At 41.8% G+C, this 18,500-nt stretch overlaps 1 protein-coding gene across 1 annotated transcript; it reads left to right on the forward strand.

Annotated features, from left to right (window-relative positions):
- Positions 1 to 1,660: 1,660 nt before the first annotated feature.
- FAM8A1 (family with sequence similarity 8 member A1) lies at positions 1,661 to 17,432 on the forward strand. Its single transcript, XM_077810625.1, has 5 exons — positions 1,661 to 2,079; positions 4,954 to 5,074; positions 11,797 to 11,920; positions 12,970 to 13,109; positions 13,794 to 17,432. The coding sequence occupies exons 1-5, from the start codon at positions 1,692 to 1,694 to the stop codon at positions 13,936 to 13,938; spliced, it is 918 nt and encodes a 305-aa protein (XP_077666751.1). The 5' UTR covers positions 1,661 to 1,691; the 3' UTR covers positions 13,939 to 17,432.
- Positions 17,433 to 18,500: the final 1,068 nt, after the last annotated feature.

Below are 18,500 nucleotides of genomic sequence, written 5' to 3' on the forward strand. Positions count from 1 at the left end.
AGGTTTTGTTTGTGCTCACTTTGTTTGTTCTCTCTCTGGACGAGAGAGGGACCAGGCAGGAAAAAACATCTCCTAAAAACCTACCTGAAATAAGCATTTAAGATTACAAAAATTGTAAGTAAAGGCAAGGAAATGTGTTAGATTATCTTTTGTTTTAGCTTGTGAATTTTCCCTATGCTAAAAGGTAATTTCATTCCTGTTTTGTAACTGGAAAGCAGAGTCAGAGGAGAATCCTCTGTGTTTTAAATCTTTTTATTTACTCCTAAAGTTACCTTCCATCCTCATTTTATAGGTGTGATTCTTTTACTTTTTTCTTTTAAATAACATTCTTCTTTTAAGAACCTGATTGATTTTCAGTGTCCTAAAAACCCAGGGGTTTGGTCTGTGCTCACTTTGTAACCAATTGGTTAGTATATTATTCTCAAGCCTCCTCAGGAAAGGGGGTGAAGAGACTTGGGGGAATATTTTGGGGAAACAGGGACTCCAAGTGGCCCTTTTTCCTGGATTTTTATCTAAATCACTTGGTGGTGGCAGCAATACTGTCCAAGGACAAGGAAAGGATTTGTGCCTTGAGGAAGTTTTAATGTGAGGTGGTAGAAATAAGCTTAGGGGGTCTTTTATGCGGGTCCCCACATCTGTACCCCAGAGTTCAGAGTGGGGAGGGAACCGTGACAATTGCCCTTTTCTGTTCATTGCCTCTAAAGCACCTGGCACTGGCCACTGTCAGAAGACAGGATACTGGGCTAGACAGACCATTGATCTGACCCACTATGGCCGTTCTTATGTACTCACTAGGTGGAAGCGCAAGAAGGGTATTTTTCTCAAATGAGCAGACACTATTAAGGACTTCTCCTCAAAAAGCAATGAGGCCAAACTGGAAAAAGGAGAGAGAAAGCTGACGTAGCCACCTGCACCTGCCTCGGGACCACAAAGGGTCAGCAATGACAAAAGGACACAGGTGACAAAACCCACTCCCAAGCAGATCCGACCCACCTCTGACAGCAGCAGTGGCAGGGGGCGTTAGGGGGCTAGGAGTTGCGGGAAATCTTTCTCTTCTTTGCCACCAGGTGGGCAGGGCAGTCTCCTGGGGGCTCTGTTACTCTGAAACGTTTTTGGGGGTGATTTCCCTAGACCCTCCTACCCCTGGTGACACTGAAATGCTCACAACTAGGAGTCCAGGGGCACCTTAAAAGACTACCAGATTTATTTGGGCATAAACTTTCGTGGGTTATGCCCAAATAAAGCTGTTAGTCTTGGAGGTGCCCCCGGACTCCTTGTTGTTTTTGTGGGTACAGACGACCACGGCTACCCCCTGCTACTCAGAATTAGGGACCGTCCTCCCAGCCGGGTCACCTGATTTAGGGGCGGCCCCGTTGCACTGAACCTGGGCGGATGGAAAGGGGGGTCCCTGCAGCGCAAAGGCAGGCCCCGCCCCCTTGCAATTCCATTCCCGGGACTCTGCGGTCCCGAGCTCCGCCCCCACAGCGCCAGCAGCTCCCGCCTTAGCCGCTCAACCCTGGGCCATACCATCTCAACTCGCCGGCGGGGGGGAAGAGCTCTTCAGCTTGTCTCATGCCGCCCCCCCTCTTGGCGGCTGGATGGGCTGGAGCGGGTCCCCGCGCCTGCGCAGTCGGGGAGCGGGGTCAGGGAGTGGGTGTGCGTCACAGGGAAGGCGGAGGAGGGGACGGGTTATGGCGGAGGTCGCGGCAGCCCCGGGCGAGCCCGAGCCGGCGGGGGCCGAGCGCTCCGAGGCCAAGGCGCTGAGCGCGGGGGAGTACGCGCGGCGCGTGCACCAGTGGCTCTGGGACTCGTACTGCGGCTACTGGAGCTGGCAGAGCAGCCTCCCCGCGCTGCTGGCCGCGGCCGCCGCCGCCGCCCCCTACGGTAGCCCGGGCCCGCCCGCCGCCGGCTGCCCCCCGCCGCCGCCCGCCTACTACGGCCCCTGCTACCTCCTCGCCGCCCCCGCCGCGCCGGGACCCCGCGCGCCGCCCGCCTGGCCGGGAGCCGCCCGCCTGGCCGCGGTGCCCCGGCCCGGCCCCGCCGCCAGCAGCGCCCCGAGGGGGAGCGGGCGGCCGGCAGGTGAGACTGGCGGGGAGGGGGGGCGGGCCGTGGCTGGCGAGAGACCCCGGCCGAGGGGCAGGCTCGGGGGCAGCTGGGGAAGGAGTCTCCTAACTCGTGTCCGACTCAAGCAGGTGGCCCCGGCTGGGTCTCTGAGCTGACTGGCCGGGGCGTCCTGCGGGTGCCTATCTTCCCCCGTGCCGCCTCTCCCACTCCTGGTCTCCAGGCGGACTTTGGACCGGGCTTGTCTGTGATGGGGCTTTGCTGTTATGAATTAGGTGCGTGAGGCGGTATCCTTGACTGGGCTGACTTCTGTTAGGGACAGAGCCCAGTTACACAGAGCCCTTCTTCGGGTCTAATATTTAGCATTTTATATTTTCGAAGCGTTGTGGTTGGCCTGGGAGTGGGAGCTTCTGTATTTCATACCAGGCCCTGCCACTGGTTTGTGGTGTGTAGGCAAACTTAATCTCTGTGCTTCAGTTTCTTCATTTTACTGTAGGGGAACTATGACTGATGAGGTTTAGGTGCTAAGGTTGTAATGCTTCTCAAAATCCTCAAAGAGCTTTATAGAAGCGCCAGTGTTGTTGGGATTGTTTAATGCCTCTGAACTTGAGTGTATGACACCCCCTTTAGCTGCCTAATGAAAGAAATGGTGGTGATTCAAGTACTAAATAAAATCATTTTATTATTGAATCCACAATTTTATTCTCTTCAGAAATCAGTACAGTAATGTACTATGCCAGAGGATAATGTGTGGAATAATGGATAGTTGATATTTTGTGTTTCACTGGCATCTGAAAGTGATTTTGAATACCAATGATAGTTGTGACCAATGTTCCCTCTAATTTTTGACAGGCCATGTGCGCAAAAAATTTCTTCTGTGCAAATTGTTGTGCTTTTGTGCAAATTTTTGTGCTCGTGGTGTTTCGCCGTGTGCGCGGGGTTTAGGATCTGTGTGTGCGTGCACAGTTTAGAGGGAACAGTGGTTGTGACCACAGGCAAAATTTCATGGAAGCAATACAATAATTCTTCTTAATTCAGCATAGACAGTTATCCTCAAATAGTAGCATGTGCAGTATTATATTAGTAGCACCATCCATGTTAATAGATTTTGGAATTCTAAGATACTTTAACAAGTCTGTCATATTTAAATCCGCCTTAACGCTTACCTTCCATTTTAACCAGTTGTTGCTGCATTTAATATATTAGTGTGGCTGTAGTCGGGAGAATAAAATAAGAGGTTCCATATCACTAACTTTCATATTAAACATTCTCATATTAGAAAGTTGACTTGATTTCTATCTTCTGGCACTGCATGCTCAACCTGGTGTGAGGAAGTCCAGCTGTGTTCTTCACATTCTTGCCTCATCTTTGGTTAAAGATTGTACAATTAGGATTTATTCGACAGTTGTGACAATGCAAGAATGGGAATTGAATCTGTTTTGCTATTTTTTAGCGTTAATGAGACTGAATTTGTCAGTGAGATAAGCAGATATAAAAGGAAGATGCACAGAAACAAATATTAAGACGGTGCCCCTATTACCTAATGGCTCTTCTAACTGTATTTGCCTTTTAAAAACAAGAACACAGAGGCGGAGAGCTTTGTGCTGCTCTCAAGCAATTTGTTGAGGCTAGTTTTCAGAGTGCCATTTGTGCAGCTTCTGTGGATGCCTTGTGAAGATGCCTTTTTTGGTAGGAGAGGTTATTGTGCGGGGAAGAAGTGGAATAGTAAAGGGTTCCTTCTCCCTTCCAAAATATACTTGTGTGAATTTTAACAAGGTTATATTAAGTCAGGTGCATGAGTATATTTAAATTGTAATTGTTAGAATATTAGTTTCATACAAAAAAGAAAAGGAGTACTTGTGGCACCTTAGGGACTAACAAATTTATTTGAGCATAAGCTTTCATGAGCTACAGCTCACTTCATCGGATGCATTCATACAGGCGCTCCTGTAAGTGCTGCTGAGGAAATACAATGCGGAGAATCAGCCTAGCCACAATTCTTTTATATGGCACTTTTCCTTTTGGTTTAAAAAAAAAAAGAAAGAAAAAGAAAAAGCTTGCTTGTATTATTACTACCACCACCTGAGATTATTAAGACCATTTTAAAAATGATTGCATTTCTTTCACCAGGGCCAGTTAAACCAGAGTAGCCACTTTCATTTTCCTGTTCTCTCATGGTAGCGTAACCTGCTATGTCTGCACAGGAATGCTTGTCTAGTTCTCCTGAAGTTTAAAAAAATAGACAACTTCTTGGTCTTTAATTGTGTCTTTTTTAAAAAAAAAAAAAAATAATAAAAAATTTGTGGCCAAGAGTGGCTAGGCATTTAGGACACCTGTCTTGAGATATCTAAAAGGACCCTCCTTGATTTTCACAGGGCTGGTGCTCAGTTCTTTCTGAAGTCTTTCTCTAAAGTGGAATGAATGAGTGGTGGGAAGGAGGCAGTTTTAATACCAGATAAAAAATTGAACTTCTAGAAAACATTCTATATCAAGTTCCTTCTAAATATCATAATAGAAGGCAAAAATGATACACTACAAAAAGTAAGCTGTTCAAGGGTGTAATATGTGACTCAGACAGAGCAGGGAGGGGATGGGATTAGGAAGAGCAACAGCAAAGATATGTTACTTGGTTTAGGTACATGCTTAGTTAACTTGTCATCCAATTCCCATTGTATCAAAGTACATTTTAAGGAGGTAATTGAATAAAAAGGATATGAGCTTCCATGGGTCAGAATAAGGATTTTTTAAATGTTCCCTGCAGTGGGACAATGTGGAATACCATTTTAATATTGCCTCTTATTCTGCATAGTGCAAACTAATGTACATTCAGGTTTAAGTTATAAATTGCTTTAGCACAGTAAAATTTTAGGTAATTAACTATTTTTGTTACAGGTCGGGAATACATTATCCCATCCTTGGCACACAGGTTTATAGCAGAGATGGTGGATTTCTTTATTCTTTTCTTTATAAAGGCAACCATTGTCTTAAGTATTATGCATCTCAGTGGAATAAAGTAAGTTAAACCATTTAAGGCATTATTATATAAAGCTTTTCACTCTTGTGATTGAATATTATATATATATTGTGTATTTTGGAGTAGCTAGGGTTACACAGAGGAGAAGCACTTGATGGAACCTTAATTGATAAGAGGCTCCTTTCAAACTTATTTTGTCTTTTAAAAATAGATCTTTATTAAAGTGATGCATTATACAGGTATGCATATTATAAAAAGTTACTGTAGATGCCTAGAAATGCTTTCAAATGTTAACTTTTTTTTGTTAAATAAGCTTAATAGTTGGCACTCACAGTTTGTTTAAAAATGAAATTTCTGAGTATGAGCAGTTGGGAAAACACTTTAAACTAGCTTGTACTTTTAAAAGAGACTATTAGGATTTTTCAAAAATCTCTTATGCCGTGTTTAGAAAAACTTTGAAGGCTGATATATTTGAAGGTTTTTTCCTGCATCAGTTGTTCTACACAAATTCCACGGTCTTTGGTGTGGAATTTTTATTTATTTATTTTAAAGAAAAAGGCTAACTAGCATTTACTAAATGAAACACTTGTTTGCAATTCTTTAGTATGGGTAGGAGGTAAGATAAGTCAGATGTGGAACCTGTCAACCTTGACTGTTCTCTTTGCTCCTTGTATAAAATGTCATTTTAAATGCTACTTGAGAACATGTTGCATGAGAACATTCATAGATTATAAAGTCAGAAGAGACCACTGGGATCATCTAGCACGACCTGAAATAATTCATGTTTGAACTGGAAAAAACAACAAATCTTGATTTAAAAATTGTCAGTGATGGAGAATCCACTTTGGCCCTTGGTAAGTTCCAATGATGGTTACCTTTGCTGTTTAAAAACTTGTCCCTTGTGCCTTCTAGTCTGAATTGTCTAGCTTCAGCTATCAGATCTTGTTATACCTTTGCTAGATTGAAGAGCCCTCTATTGAATTTGTTTCTCATGTAGGTAGTTATAGACTGATCAAGTCACCTGTTAACCTTCTCTTGGTTAAGCTAAAAGATTCAGCTCCTTGAGCCTTTCACTATAAGGCATGTTTTCCAATCATTTAATAATTCTCATGGCTCTTCTCTGACCCTCTCCAATTTATTCTGAATTGTGGGTATCAGAACTGAAAATAGTATTCCAGTGGGTGTTGTACCAGTGTCAAATAGAGATAATACAGTCTCCCTAATCCTACTAGAGATTCCTTTGGCTATACGTCCAAGGATTGCATTAACCCTTTTGGCAACTGCATCTCACCTGGACCTCATGTTCAGCTATTGATCATCCATCAAGATCTCCAAGTCCTGGCTCATAATAAAAAGGAGGAAAGGGATGACTCTTCCCCTTGTGTGGAAAGGTCTGCTTTCTTTTCCCTGATGAGCATCTACATGAACTTGCAGTATCACTACAAAGGTACTGGCACTGGAAGATCGGTCCAAAGTTGGTGCCAAATGAGGAGTAGGTGCTCAGATGGGTTTTTCCTGCATCATTGCCAAGACTTTTAGAGTCTCAGTAGACAGTGATGGTTTGGTCTTCCGTGCCACTTCTGATTTAGCTGCTACTAACAATGCTGGATAAGGGATTTGCTCCTGGTATAAGGCTGAAGACATTCCAGTTTTGGACCTGTGAGAGACAGCGACATTAAGGCCAGAATGGCAATATCTGTTTTGGGTCTTGTGTTAGAGGATCTTGGCACAGAGGCTAGTCTCGGTTCCCTCAATGGCCCTGTCTGAATATCAGGCTGTAGGCATGGAAAAACCAGATGAGCCTTGAGCCTCAAGTGTCTTCCCCCTTCTAGTGGGTGTGCAAGGGAGTGAAGGTGTGGCAAGCTGTGCAAGACAAAGAAGGTATTGGATGTATAAGGTACGATCATTTAGGAGGTGTACATCTTGAAGGGCTGGGGGCTCAACTTGGTCCCAGTGGAGAGTCAATTGTTCCCCGGGACAAGGGCAGTCTGTGTACTCTAAACTATCCTATATGAAAATAATCTAGCGTAAGGGAAGTTCTAGCCTTAGGACAGGAAGGCAAGTTCCATTTTCTGTCTGTGGCAGCAGAGTAGGAACTGAGGTAGTTGAGGCTCCCGTCCCTTACATAGAGTTGGGTGATGAAGCTGCCTTCCTGTAAAATCTCTTGTGTGCCCCTCAAAGGATATTGCTTGTCAAGACAGCTCCTCATCTCAACACCTGGGGCACCAGATCCTGCAAGTGGGTATACAGAGGAAGGATCTACTTTAATAAAACTGAGAGGTAATCTAGAATAATGAAGGAGGCATAACGAACCTGGTGCAGTAGCCCAGAAGTGGCCTGTTAAGAGGTCAAAGTGGTTCTGTTCCTTGGTTGAGTATACAAAAGAAGGAATGGAGGGAATCTGCTACAGATGACTGCTTTTTTTCAGCTTCAAGGCCCTTTCTAACTCAGTTTGTTCCCCTATCTACTGCACAAATGATGCAAATTTTTAAGGCTTATTTGTCTGCTTTTGCAAACATCTTCATTCTTTCTATGCATGCCCTTATGCTTGGAATGCTGAATTAACGGATAAGACTACTATTCTCTCCAGACTCATTTCTGCTGTGATACAGCCATCATTGGTTGGCTTTCCTTTAAGTATGTGTAGCAGTTATGGGAAGAGTGAGTTAATTTGAGATAGAATAATTGGAATCACGAGACTGCAACATAACTAATCTATGTAACTACATGATCGAGTTTCTTACTCTTGTCCCCTTCTCCTTGCCTCTTTGAATCTCTTCATAATTTTTCTCCAAGTAGAGTAAACTGTTCAGGGAAGGGGCTTTGTAGCTACATATTTTCAAAGCATGTAGCACAATGGGGTTTGATCTTGATTAGAAGCTATAGGGACTACTGCTATCCTAATCATGGAAAAACTTTTTTCTACTCTACTCAGTCTGCATGGGAAGATGGGATCAGTGTTGTTTGAACCACCTACTCTTGATGACCTAATTTAAGCAGCCTTTGGGGGAGAGATGTTTTTTTATAATGCCTTATAACTTAACTTAAATTATTAGGCTTTACAACAACACAACTCTTTTTTGGATACATGTAACTGAAGTATGCAAGTTTGATATTTAGGCATGTGTAACTATTTCATTTAGGGGTGTGGCTTCTTTTAAGTGGTTAAACCAGTATAAATGTGCCCTATACTGGCATAGCTTATTCTCCTTCCTGTATGGGAATAGCTATATCAGTATAAAGCACCTTTACATCGCTGTAACTGTGTCCATACTAGGAGTTGTACTGCTTAATTATATGGTACAGTAACTCCTCATTTAACATCGTCCTGGTTAACATTGTTTCATTGTTACGTCACTGATCTATTACAGAACATGCTTGTTTAAAGTTGTGCAATGCTCCCTTAGGATGATGATTGGCAGCCGCCTGCTTTGTCCATTGTTTGCAGGAAGAGCAGCCAGTTGGAGCTAGCTGGTGGGGGGTTGGAACCAGGGTGGGCCAGCAGCCCTCCATCAGCTCCCCTAAGTTCCCTGTGTGGCATCCGCCCATCAGGCTGTCAATTGCTGGGCAGTTCAGCTATCAGTCCCCCCACTGCCATGTGCTGCTCCTGCCCTCTGCCTTGGAGCTGCTCCCAGGACCCTCCTGCTTGCTGTGCAGGGGTCTGGGGGAAGAGGAGTGCTGATGTCAGGGTGTCCCCCTCCACCTGCTCCTGTACCCCATCTCCACAGAGCAGCAGGGGGACATGACAAGGCTCAGGATGGAGGGAGCTTGCTGATCTCCTTAAAAAGGCAGTGTATTTAAAGTGGGGTCAGTGTACTTAAAGGGGCAGTGCGCGTGTCTGTCTCTCTCTCGTGCTTGCCCACTCTCTTTCACGCTCGCACTCTCACACTTGCACGCATCACATTACACACCCCCTCCCAGCACTTTGGAAAGTGGAGGGAGTGGTACGCTCCAGTGGGATAGCGTGGGTTCAGCATCATGTTCAGTTTCCGCAGGGAATGTGTGCAGCCACTGCCATGGGTCTATTGTGTCTCCGCCCTCCATTCATGCTGCCTTGTAGAGTGTGAGGCTACATTAACAACAATGTATTAACCCTTGAGGGCTCAGCTGAGCGCTAGTTCATCATTTAGCAGCAAGGCATTCCCTGGGAAATATCCCACCCTCTGATTTCACCACCTCAACCAAGCTTCACAATCATCATTGCTGTGTATAGTATTAAATTTTGTTTAAAACTTGTGCTCTGTGTGTGTGTCTTTTGTCCGGCGAAAAAAATTTCCCTGGAATCTAACCTCCCCTTATTTACATTAATTCTTATGGGGAAATTGGATTAGCTTTAAATCATTTTTGCTTAAAGTGGCATTTTTCAGCAACATAACTACAACGTTAAATGGGGAGTTACTGTAGTACCTATTTTTAAGGAAGAATAAAAAATGATCCAGGAGACTACAGGCCTGTTAGTTTGACCTCAATTGTATGCAGGTCTTGGAACAGCTTTTGAAAGAGAGAGTAGTTAAAGGACATAGAGGTTAAAAGGTAATTGAGATAAAATGCAACATGGTTTTACAAAAGGTAGATCATGCCAGACTAACCTGATCTCTTTCTTTGAAAAGATAACTGATCTTTTTAGAGAGAGGAAATACAGTAGATCTACCTAGTTTCAGTAAGGCATTTGATATATTTCCAGATGGGAAATTATTAAATTGGAGAAGATGGGAATTAATGAGAATTGAAAGATGGATAAGGAACTGGTTAAAGGGAAGACTACAATGGGCCATACTGAATGGAGAACTGTCAGACTGGAGGGAGGTTATTAGTGAATTTCCTCATGGATGGGTCTTGGAATCACTTTTATTTAACATTTGTATTAATGACCGTGGCACAAAAAGTGGGAGTGTGCTAATAAAATTTGTGAATGACAAAAAGATGAGAGCTATTACGGTCCTCCTCCATATTGGGAATATCATACAAGAAGGTCTGGATGACCTTGAAAACTGGAGTAATAGAAATGGGATGAAATTTAATAGTGCAAGATCACGCAGTTAGGGACAAACAAAAGAATTTTTGCTACAAGCGGGGGGACTTATCAGTTGGAAGTGACAGAGGAGGAGAAAGACCTAAGTGTACTGGTTGGTCACAGGATGACTATGAACTGCCAATGTGAGCAGCTGTGAAATAGGCTAATGCAGTTCTAGGATGCATCAAATGAGGTATTTACAATAGAGATAGGGAAGTATTAGAACCATTGTACAAGGCACTGGTGAGACCTCATCTGGAATACTGTGTGCAGGTCTGGTGTCCCAGATTTAAGAAAGATGAGTTCAAACTGGAACAGGTGCAGAGAAGGGCTGCTAGGATGATCAGAGGAATGGAAAACCTACCTTATGCAAGGGAGACTCAGAGCTTGGCTTGTTTAGCCTAACCAAACCAAACCTAACCTGAGGGGAGATAGGATTGCTCTCTATAAATACATCAGAGGGATAAATACCAGGGAGGGAGATGAGTTATTTAAGTTAGGTGCCAATGTTGACACAAGAACAAATGGATATAAACTGGCCATCAACAACTGTAGGCTTGAACTTAGACAAAGATTTCTAACCATCAGAGGAGTGAACGTCCAGAACAGCTTCCCAAGAGGAGCAATGAAGGCATAAAATTTAACTAGCTTGTAGACTGAGCTTGATACGTTTATGGAGGGGATGGTATGATGAGACTGTTTACAATGGCATGTAGCCAAGCTGCGACTGCTAGTAGCAAATATCCCCAATGGCTGGTGATGAGACACTAGACGTGGAGGGCTCTGAGTTACTACAGTGAATTCTTATCCAGGTGTCTGAATGTTGGGTCCAGTTGACCACCATATTTGGGGTTGGGAAGAAATTTTCTCTTGGGTCAAAATTGCCAGAGACCCTGTGGGTTTTTCATCTTCCTCTGCAGCATAGGGCATTGGTCACTTGCAGGTTTAAACAAGAGTAAATGATGGATTGTCTGTAACTTGAAGTTTTTAAATCATGATTTGAGGACTTCAGGAACTCAGCCAGAGGTTATGGGTCTAGTACAGGAATGGGTGGGTGAGGTTCTGTGGCCTGCAATGTGCAGGAGGTCAGACTAGATGATCATGATGGTCCCTTCTGGCCTAAAAGCCTGTGGCCTGGTCTGTCCTAGACAGTTAGGTCATATGCAGCCTTGTGACCTAGCTGTGGAAGAGTCTTCACTTAAATTTGGCTGCTGCCAATGTGCTTCTCTGTGCCGCTTTCCCTGAGTGGCATTGTCACGGTATGTGTAATTAGGTCAATGCAGTGTCACTCTAGATACTGCATTGCTTATGTTGACTGTTACTGGCCTCCAGGAGCTGCCCCACAATGTCCCACACTGACAATATAGTCCATACACCAAGCACTCCTGGTAAGGATGTGCACTGCTGACACAAGGAGCCAAATGTGCGCACACGAACAATTTAATAATTGTGGCTGTATGCCCACGTAACATAACTTGTACTGTAGAATTGGGCTATGAGGCTGAGTCAACAAGCTACATCTGCACTAGGAATTATACTGGTATAGCTACATCTATCAAGGGAGTGGTTTTTTCACATTTCTGATGGACATAGCTATGCCTATATAACCTTTCAGTGTAGACCAGGCCTAGGTTCCAAAGGGGTAACCAAAGTGGTGGCTGCAGGTATGGGAATACCATAATGAAGGTCAAATGCATTAGGTTTGTGAAATGGCTCACTTGTTAAAGTGAAGTCTTCTTTTGTACAGGGACATTTCCAAGTTTGCTATGCACTATATAGTAGAAGAAATAGATGAAGACACATCCATGGAAGACTTGCAGAAAATGATGGTAGTGGCCCTTATCTACAGGTTGTTAGTCTGCTTCTATGAGGTAACTAGTCATGAATATTAAATCCTAACTTATCAGCTGGATATTCAGGTCAAATGTTGTTCCATGACTATCAGAAATATTTGAAAACTGATTAGTTAATTGGTTAAGAAGTTTAACACTAATATACCAACTGAAGTTGTTGGAATTACTAATATAGGATACTACTAGAAGTTCATTTAACCATAAATTCCTTTATTAAATCCAAAGGCCAAATTATACAATTGCTCTAAAAATCTAAATAACAATAAGCAATCAATACATCTATACAGTAGCAAACATAAATTGATTAGTACACTCTGAAAAGGCCCATCCTAGGGACACCTCTCTCATCCTGACTGGCATCAGCATGATCAGATAGGAATGACAACTACCCTTAGCAAACATGGGTTTTTTTATACAGTATAACAAACAAGTGATGCCATTGCCAATTACTTACTTCAGCTAAAAAACAATTTTGGGCAGTCTGGGGCTGCTCTTTTCTTAGCTTTCCATCGACCTTGGCTAAGACCAGATAGGGTTAGGGCAGTGTGGGCCTTTTTCTTTGAATGTATCTGTGTCAAAGCTAGCTGCAACTGGTCTTTTATCTCTTTACACATTGCCATATTTTAAGATAATATTGGAGGTTACTATAAATTCATCACAACCCTTTTGTCTGTTAGAACCAAGTTTTTGTTAGTGTTCTCTTAGCCATATTTCAAGAATAGCCTTCTCCTAAAACTTGTCTTGTTAGATGTTACATTCTTTTTTAGCATTTGAACCAATTATTTTTCAAGGATTAGTCACATTTGCTTAGCTCTTTACACAATTTACTGAACACACATGTAATTCTTACCCAAGCTAAACTAACTTTAAACCTTTTATTTTAAAACTACAAATGTAAACTTACTACATGAGAATAAATGTAAATTAAATATTCAGTGTATTAAGATTAAGATTTCGGTGCCATTTGGATTGCTCTTATTTATAGATCAGACTTACTAAAATTATATACATTTTGGGCAACCAACAGTGATGGATTGCAGAAATAAATTTGTTGATTTCTCTTGCAGATAATCTGCATTTGGGGAGCTGGTGGGGCAACCCCAGGGAAGTTTCTGCTTGGACTTCGAGTTGTGACATGTGATACATCTGTACTTATTGCACCAAATCGTGTGTTAGTGATTCCATCCTCTAATGTTAGCATAACAACGTAAGTATTCTTCACTTAATTGTATCACTCACAAATTAATAGGTTTGAAAGTACATGATTTGAAATAAGATTACTTTGCCAGCATTTTGCTAATTTGTTTCCTTATTAAAACAGTCATGTATAATGAGATCTCTCAGTCCATGCTTCGTAGTGAGAGGTCTGCCTTTTAACACTAAAGAATTGAGGGGATCTAGTTCTTCTGAAATATGGGTCTATTATAGGCGTGGGTGGGCAAGGTTCTATAGTCTGCAATGTGCAGAAGGTCAGAGTGTAAAGTTTCTCTCTATTTGGCAGGTTTCAGAGTAACAGCCGTGTTAGTCTGTATTCGCAAAAAGAACGGGAGGACTTGTGGCACCTTAGAGACTAACCCATTTATTTGAGCATGAGCTTTCGTGAGCTACAGCTCACTTCATCGGATGCATACTGTGGAAACTGCCACAAGTACTCCCTCTCTTTGGCAGTGAGACTTATCAGACAGAATCCTGCAGTGACCCAAGAATCATGTACTAACTATCTAATCACGTAAACAGAAAGGCATATTTTACCTTTGCATGTTAAAATACTTGATTTCTAAATCCATATGATTCACTTTGTGCTGTATAACTTTAAGGTACTGGATCAGTGGCAAAACTACTCTGGGCAGGGACTGAAAATTAAAACAAGCTGATTTCCTTCTCATTCTAGGTCTACAATACGAGCCTTGATCAAGAATTTTTCTATTGCTTCCTTTTTTCCTGCATTCATTACGCTGCTATTTTTTCAGCATAACAGAACAGCCTATGACATTGTAGCAGGAACTATTGTGGTAAGAAGAAATGGAGTCAGATGATACCAAAAGAAGCCCAGATTACCAAACTTTTTTTAACTCCTAAAAAACAAAGTAAAGAAGACCATCAGTATTGCTTGCCCAAACTAACTGGAGACAGATTCGGACGTTAAACAATGAGTCATTCCAGTATGGTGGCAATGATTATCTTGGAAGTATTGATTTTTCTTAAATGCCAAAGAGGTTTCAGAGAAATAGTACCTATTCAATTTGGGAAGTATTAACATTAGATTGACGGGAAGGAAACTGCTTATATTTATCCATAAAGGACAGTATCTCTCAGTCTCCAGAAGGGAGATGCCTGGAAATATTGCCATCTTAAGAAGTACTAGTTCTACAACTTGATTATTTTATGGCAAAAATAAGCTGGAGAATGTAGTTGTTGTCTATGTTGATGTTTACAAAACACATTACAGAAACTGTCCCTTAGAGGGGATTGCAGTGTTTCTTTGGGGGATGGAGGCAAAAATATAGCTAATGTTTCCATTAAACCAATGCATTGTGCCGTGGTTGGGTATTATCAACCCCTAAAAGGCTTAGTGAACTCCTTCACTTCAAGAATTGTATTTCTTTACCACTTTTTAAATGTCTTATCTAAACATGTATTGTGGCAGGTTTTTTGCATGATTGTGTTAAGCATTAAGTCACTTACTATTTATGTCTGTCCTAATGAAGAGGTAAATTAAGTTACTACTACTTTGTGGGAAGAATAAGTTACTGTGGTATTTGTGAATTAGGTTTGTGTAAATAACTTCAGAGCTATAAAATTAACATGGTTACAAACAAAAGGTGAAAATGGTTGCTTCTGTTTGTAGGGGAAGGAAAGTTTTTATTTCCCTCAAATTGTTGCAGATAGACTATGTAAACTGATAGATGGAGTTTATATGTAGCATGTAGAAATATCAACCAGAACACAAATTATGGCTAACTGTATAGATAAGTTCAAAAATTGGTTTTCACTTTATATTTTAAAATTCTGCCTAGTCACTGCTATATGCAAATAACTTGGATCCTACTGATGAATAAAGAAGCCTAATATTTTGCATGATTACATAGCTTTGTTAACATTTATGTTTATTCATGTAATATTGACTGGGAAAGAGCTTCTGAAGAACAATGCCAACTTTTTGTTAAAAGCTTAAGTTTTTTTTTTTTTTTTTAATGAATTGGAATTCCCCATTACTGTCTGTAGTTGGCTTAGGACTAAATATTGACAAGTGGTTGCAGCAGTTACTCTTGACTGTCATCTACTTTGTGCAAGAGGGTGTTGTGGGAGGGTATTTTAAAATGTGCAATTTAAACATAGAACAAGCATTTGTACTGTTAATGAAATAATTTAGGAAGGTGAGTGCCACTATCAACTTTCATAATAGTTCAGCATTTTAACGATTATTTGGTGTATCGTTAGGGCTAAGTATTGAAGTGTTCCTGGAGGAGTGTTCTGATCTAAGGAAGCATAAAGCTGTACTAATTTTCACTACTGTGGTGTTTAATCTGCTTTTTGGTTACTACTTGCAAAAGGTTGAATTGTCTGCTTTACAGAGATGTGTATATTCATTTGCATGATTAGATTCCCCCGCTCCCCCATCCCAGAGTCAGCTCACTGCTTCTTGTAAACTTTGTCTCCACTTACACATTGTAATTTTTAAGTCTTGCCTAGAAACTGCCAATTTCTTAAACTGCAGAGCTACTGTTTATAATCTGAACCTCAGCTAATACTCATTCCTAGAACTAATGAAGTCGATGAACACTGAGTTCAGCCACAGTCCAAATACAACCATATTCTACTTTCCTTTCTGGTTTCACTGTGTGGTAGGGCAGCAGGTTTCACCAGCACATTGTGTGTGGTGTCCCCCTCCCCTCCCCGTCCCTTACTAAGCGGTTCCTGTTCTGCACATGCTGTAAGCAGAACTATTTGGATACAATACTAGCATGAATAGGTTAGATGACAGAAAGCTGGGAGATGAATCTACACCACAACCTTGAATAGCTGAGTTAGTCATACTAGTATAATTAAAGGGTTTTGGGAGAATGACAGTAACAGTGAATATGAACTACTGCTAGATAGAGATGACTGGCTAACTCTGCTTAAGCCATTGCTTTTCAGTACAGATATGGCAGGGGAGGGCAAACTACAGCCTGTGGGCTGGATCCGGCCTGCAGGATTGCCAGCCCCATGATGCAGCGGGGCTAAGGCATCCTCCTAGCCTGCCCTGGCCCTGCGATGCTCCCAGAAGCGGCTGGCACCACATCCCTGTGGCCCCTTGGAGGGGTGCTCTGTGTGCTGCCCTCACCTGCAGATACTGCCCCCTGCAACTCCCATTGGCCAGGAATGGGGAACTGCACCTAATGGGAGCTTTGGGAGTGGTACGCACAGGCCTGAGCCCCCTGCCTTGAGCCCCCAACCCTCTGGCCTGATCCCCTTTCTGTGCCCCAACCCAACATTCATTGCCCTGCATACAATTTCCCCACCCAGATGTGGCCCTCAGGCCAAAAATTTTGCCCATCCCTGAGATATGGGTGGCTATTTGGCTTGATGGGCAACCTTCTGTTGTATCTAAAGTCAGGACACTGACCAAACCTTTCTCAGCTGGAGACCCAGATTCCAAACCTAGACCCATCATCAATTAGACATCTTTTTTTTGTATTAAAAGAGTGCCCCTGCCCCAAATTATGATGGCACTGTACAAACAGTCCAATGAGCCCTGTCCAAAGAAATTACAGTTGAAGATAAGATTTAAAAAGTAGTGGGTTTATTTTACACTGTAGTCATTGCAAACAATTGGAGCTAGGCTTGCTATTTTAGGGAAGAAATCATTAGCATTAAAAGGAGCCACCTTTGCAAGGTGTATTTTGCACATACTTTTCCTTCAAAAATGATAATTGTACAGTTTTAATAAATTTAACAGTAAATAGTGTAGTTAAGGTAAAATATCATTCCACTGGCTAGACAGAATATAACTTCCCATTTAATCCTTATTCACTAAGGCTGTAATGTCTAACACCCCAAACTCTTGGGGGAATGTCTTATAGGTATGGCTCAAGCTTAATTGTACCAGCATAAAATTGTTCTAATGATGTATGGGTCTTCTCCCTGAAGACATGCATTTTTGAACTCTTAAGATTAGTCCTAACCAACACCCAAATCAGATTTCTGAAAGGCTCATAGCATTCTAAACAGGAATCTAGTTTCTGCTATATAAATGAATTCATTCTCTGTATCACAAAAGGCTGCATGTTACCTTATCAGTTGCCTATAGATGATACTTTGTATTGTCTGTTGCACCATAGTGAGGCTGTACTAGAGCAAAACTTCAGAGATTGTAGAATCAAGAAAAAAACTTGACATCTCATGTTAAGGTTCTGCTCTTAAGTGCTCAAGATGTCAATCAGATGACCAGATTTATGGTGAATTGCTGCAGTTAACTGTTTACTTCCTCTTGTTTATATATTTAATCTTATCTCAAATAAAAGTCTGTTTCTACAAAGTACTTGAATTCAAATGTCACTGCCTCTGGCTTAAGTCTGTTTCTCACACTCAAATAGGTGCTTGCCGTCACTGTTTTGTTTGGAACTGGTCAGGGTATTCAGTTGTCTAATACTTCAAAGACAATTTATACCATTCAGTTCCTCAATAAAAATCTAAGCCCTGAAGTGTCCTTTTATATGAAGAGTGACATTACCACAAACATTTGAGTTTTGACATTAATTCCTTTGAATTATCAGCGCTTGGTCATAGCTTGCTGTCATTCATAAAGTTCATCTACAGCTGTTTGCCTGTTTACAATGTAAGCTTTAAGAATTCACTTCTAAATTAACAGTAGACTATAAATTAAATGTGACCAAGTTATGCTATACTTATCACAAAACTGGATCGTTCAGCTGTGCTTGTGGAAAATGAATGGCTTGTCAGTTGTGCTATTTGCCAGTCAGTGACTGTAGGCTGGTCTGTATAAAATACAAGTACCCTTTTGTATTCCTACTTCAGCTAAAGCATTAGGTATGAAAGATGCAAGGTAAAGATAGTGACAGGGAAAAAGGACAAGCTAATCATGGACTGAAGTGTGTCTCCTCTTTTGGAGAAGTGTTGTATTGTTGAGGAGTGATTAAGATCAGCCTAGATATTAAAATTCAGAGGTCTGTGAAGGAGACTACCTAAAGGTGGGAGGTTGAAACGTTCTCTTTGCAAGAAGCATGTTCTGCTTTAATCTTTAGGCATATTTCAGAAGAAATTACCTGTTAGGAGTGTGTGCTTTGCTTTATAACAAAGTTAACTCAGATGCAGAATCCTTGCAGCAATGGGAAGAGTTGCAGCTCTGGAAGTTGCTAATACTATTGCTGGAGAGTTGCCACCAGTTGACATTTTTTCCTGTAGAGCATCAGTAGCTCTTCACTGTAAGTATGGCTTGGCTAGGATAAAAGGGATGTTTATTTTAAAGGTTTAGCTAACACTTCAGGCATACTGTAGGAACTGCTACAATTTCCTTCCTTCCTGTGTGGAGGCCATTTTCTGCCCACAGTGGGAGAGGGTGAAAATAATTCCTTGGTAACTTTCAGGGCTTATC

This window comes from Eretmochelys imbricata, chromosome 2, assembly GCF_965152235.1.
Source record: "Eretmochelys imbricata isolate rEreImb1 chromosome 2, rEreImb1.hap1, whole genome shotgun sequence".
Taxonomy (NCBI): domain Eukaryota; kingdom Metazoa; phylum Chordata; order Testudines; family Cheloniidae; genus Eretmochelys; species Eretmochelys imbricata.

Bases quoted from the DNA above. Each gene is read 5' to 3' on its own strand.
- FAM8A1 (XM_077810625.1), top strand. From the start codon at position 1,692: ATGGCGGAGGTCGCGGCAGCCCCGGGCGAGCCCGAGCCGGCGGGGGCC. The intron at 5,075-11,796 runs GTAAGTTAAACC...TCTTTTGTACAG, and splicing joins ATGCATCTCAGTGGAATAAA to GGACATTTCCAAGTTTGCTA. The intron at 11,921-12,969 runs GTAACTAGTCAT...TTTCTCTTGCAG, and splicing joins TGTTAGTCTGCTTCTATGAG to ATAATCTGCATTTGGGGAGC.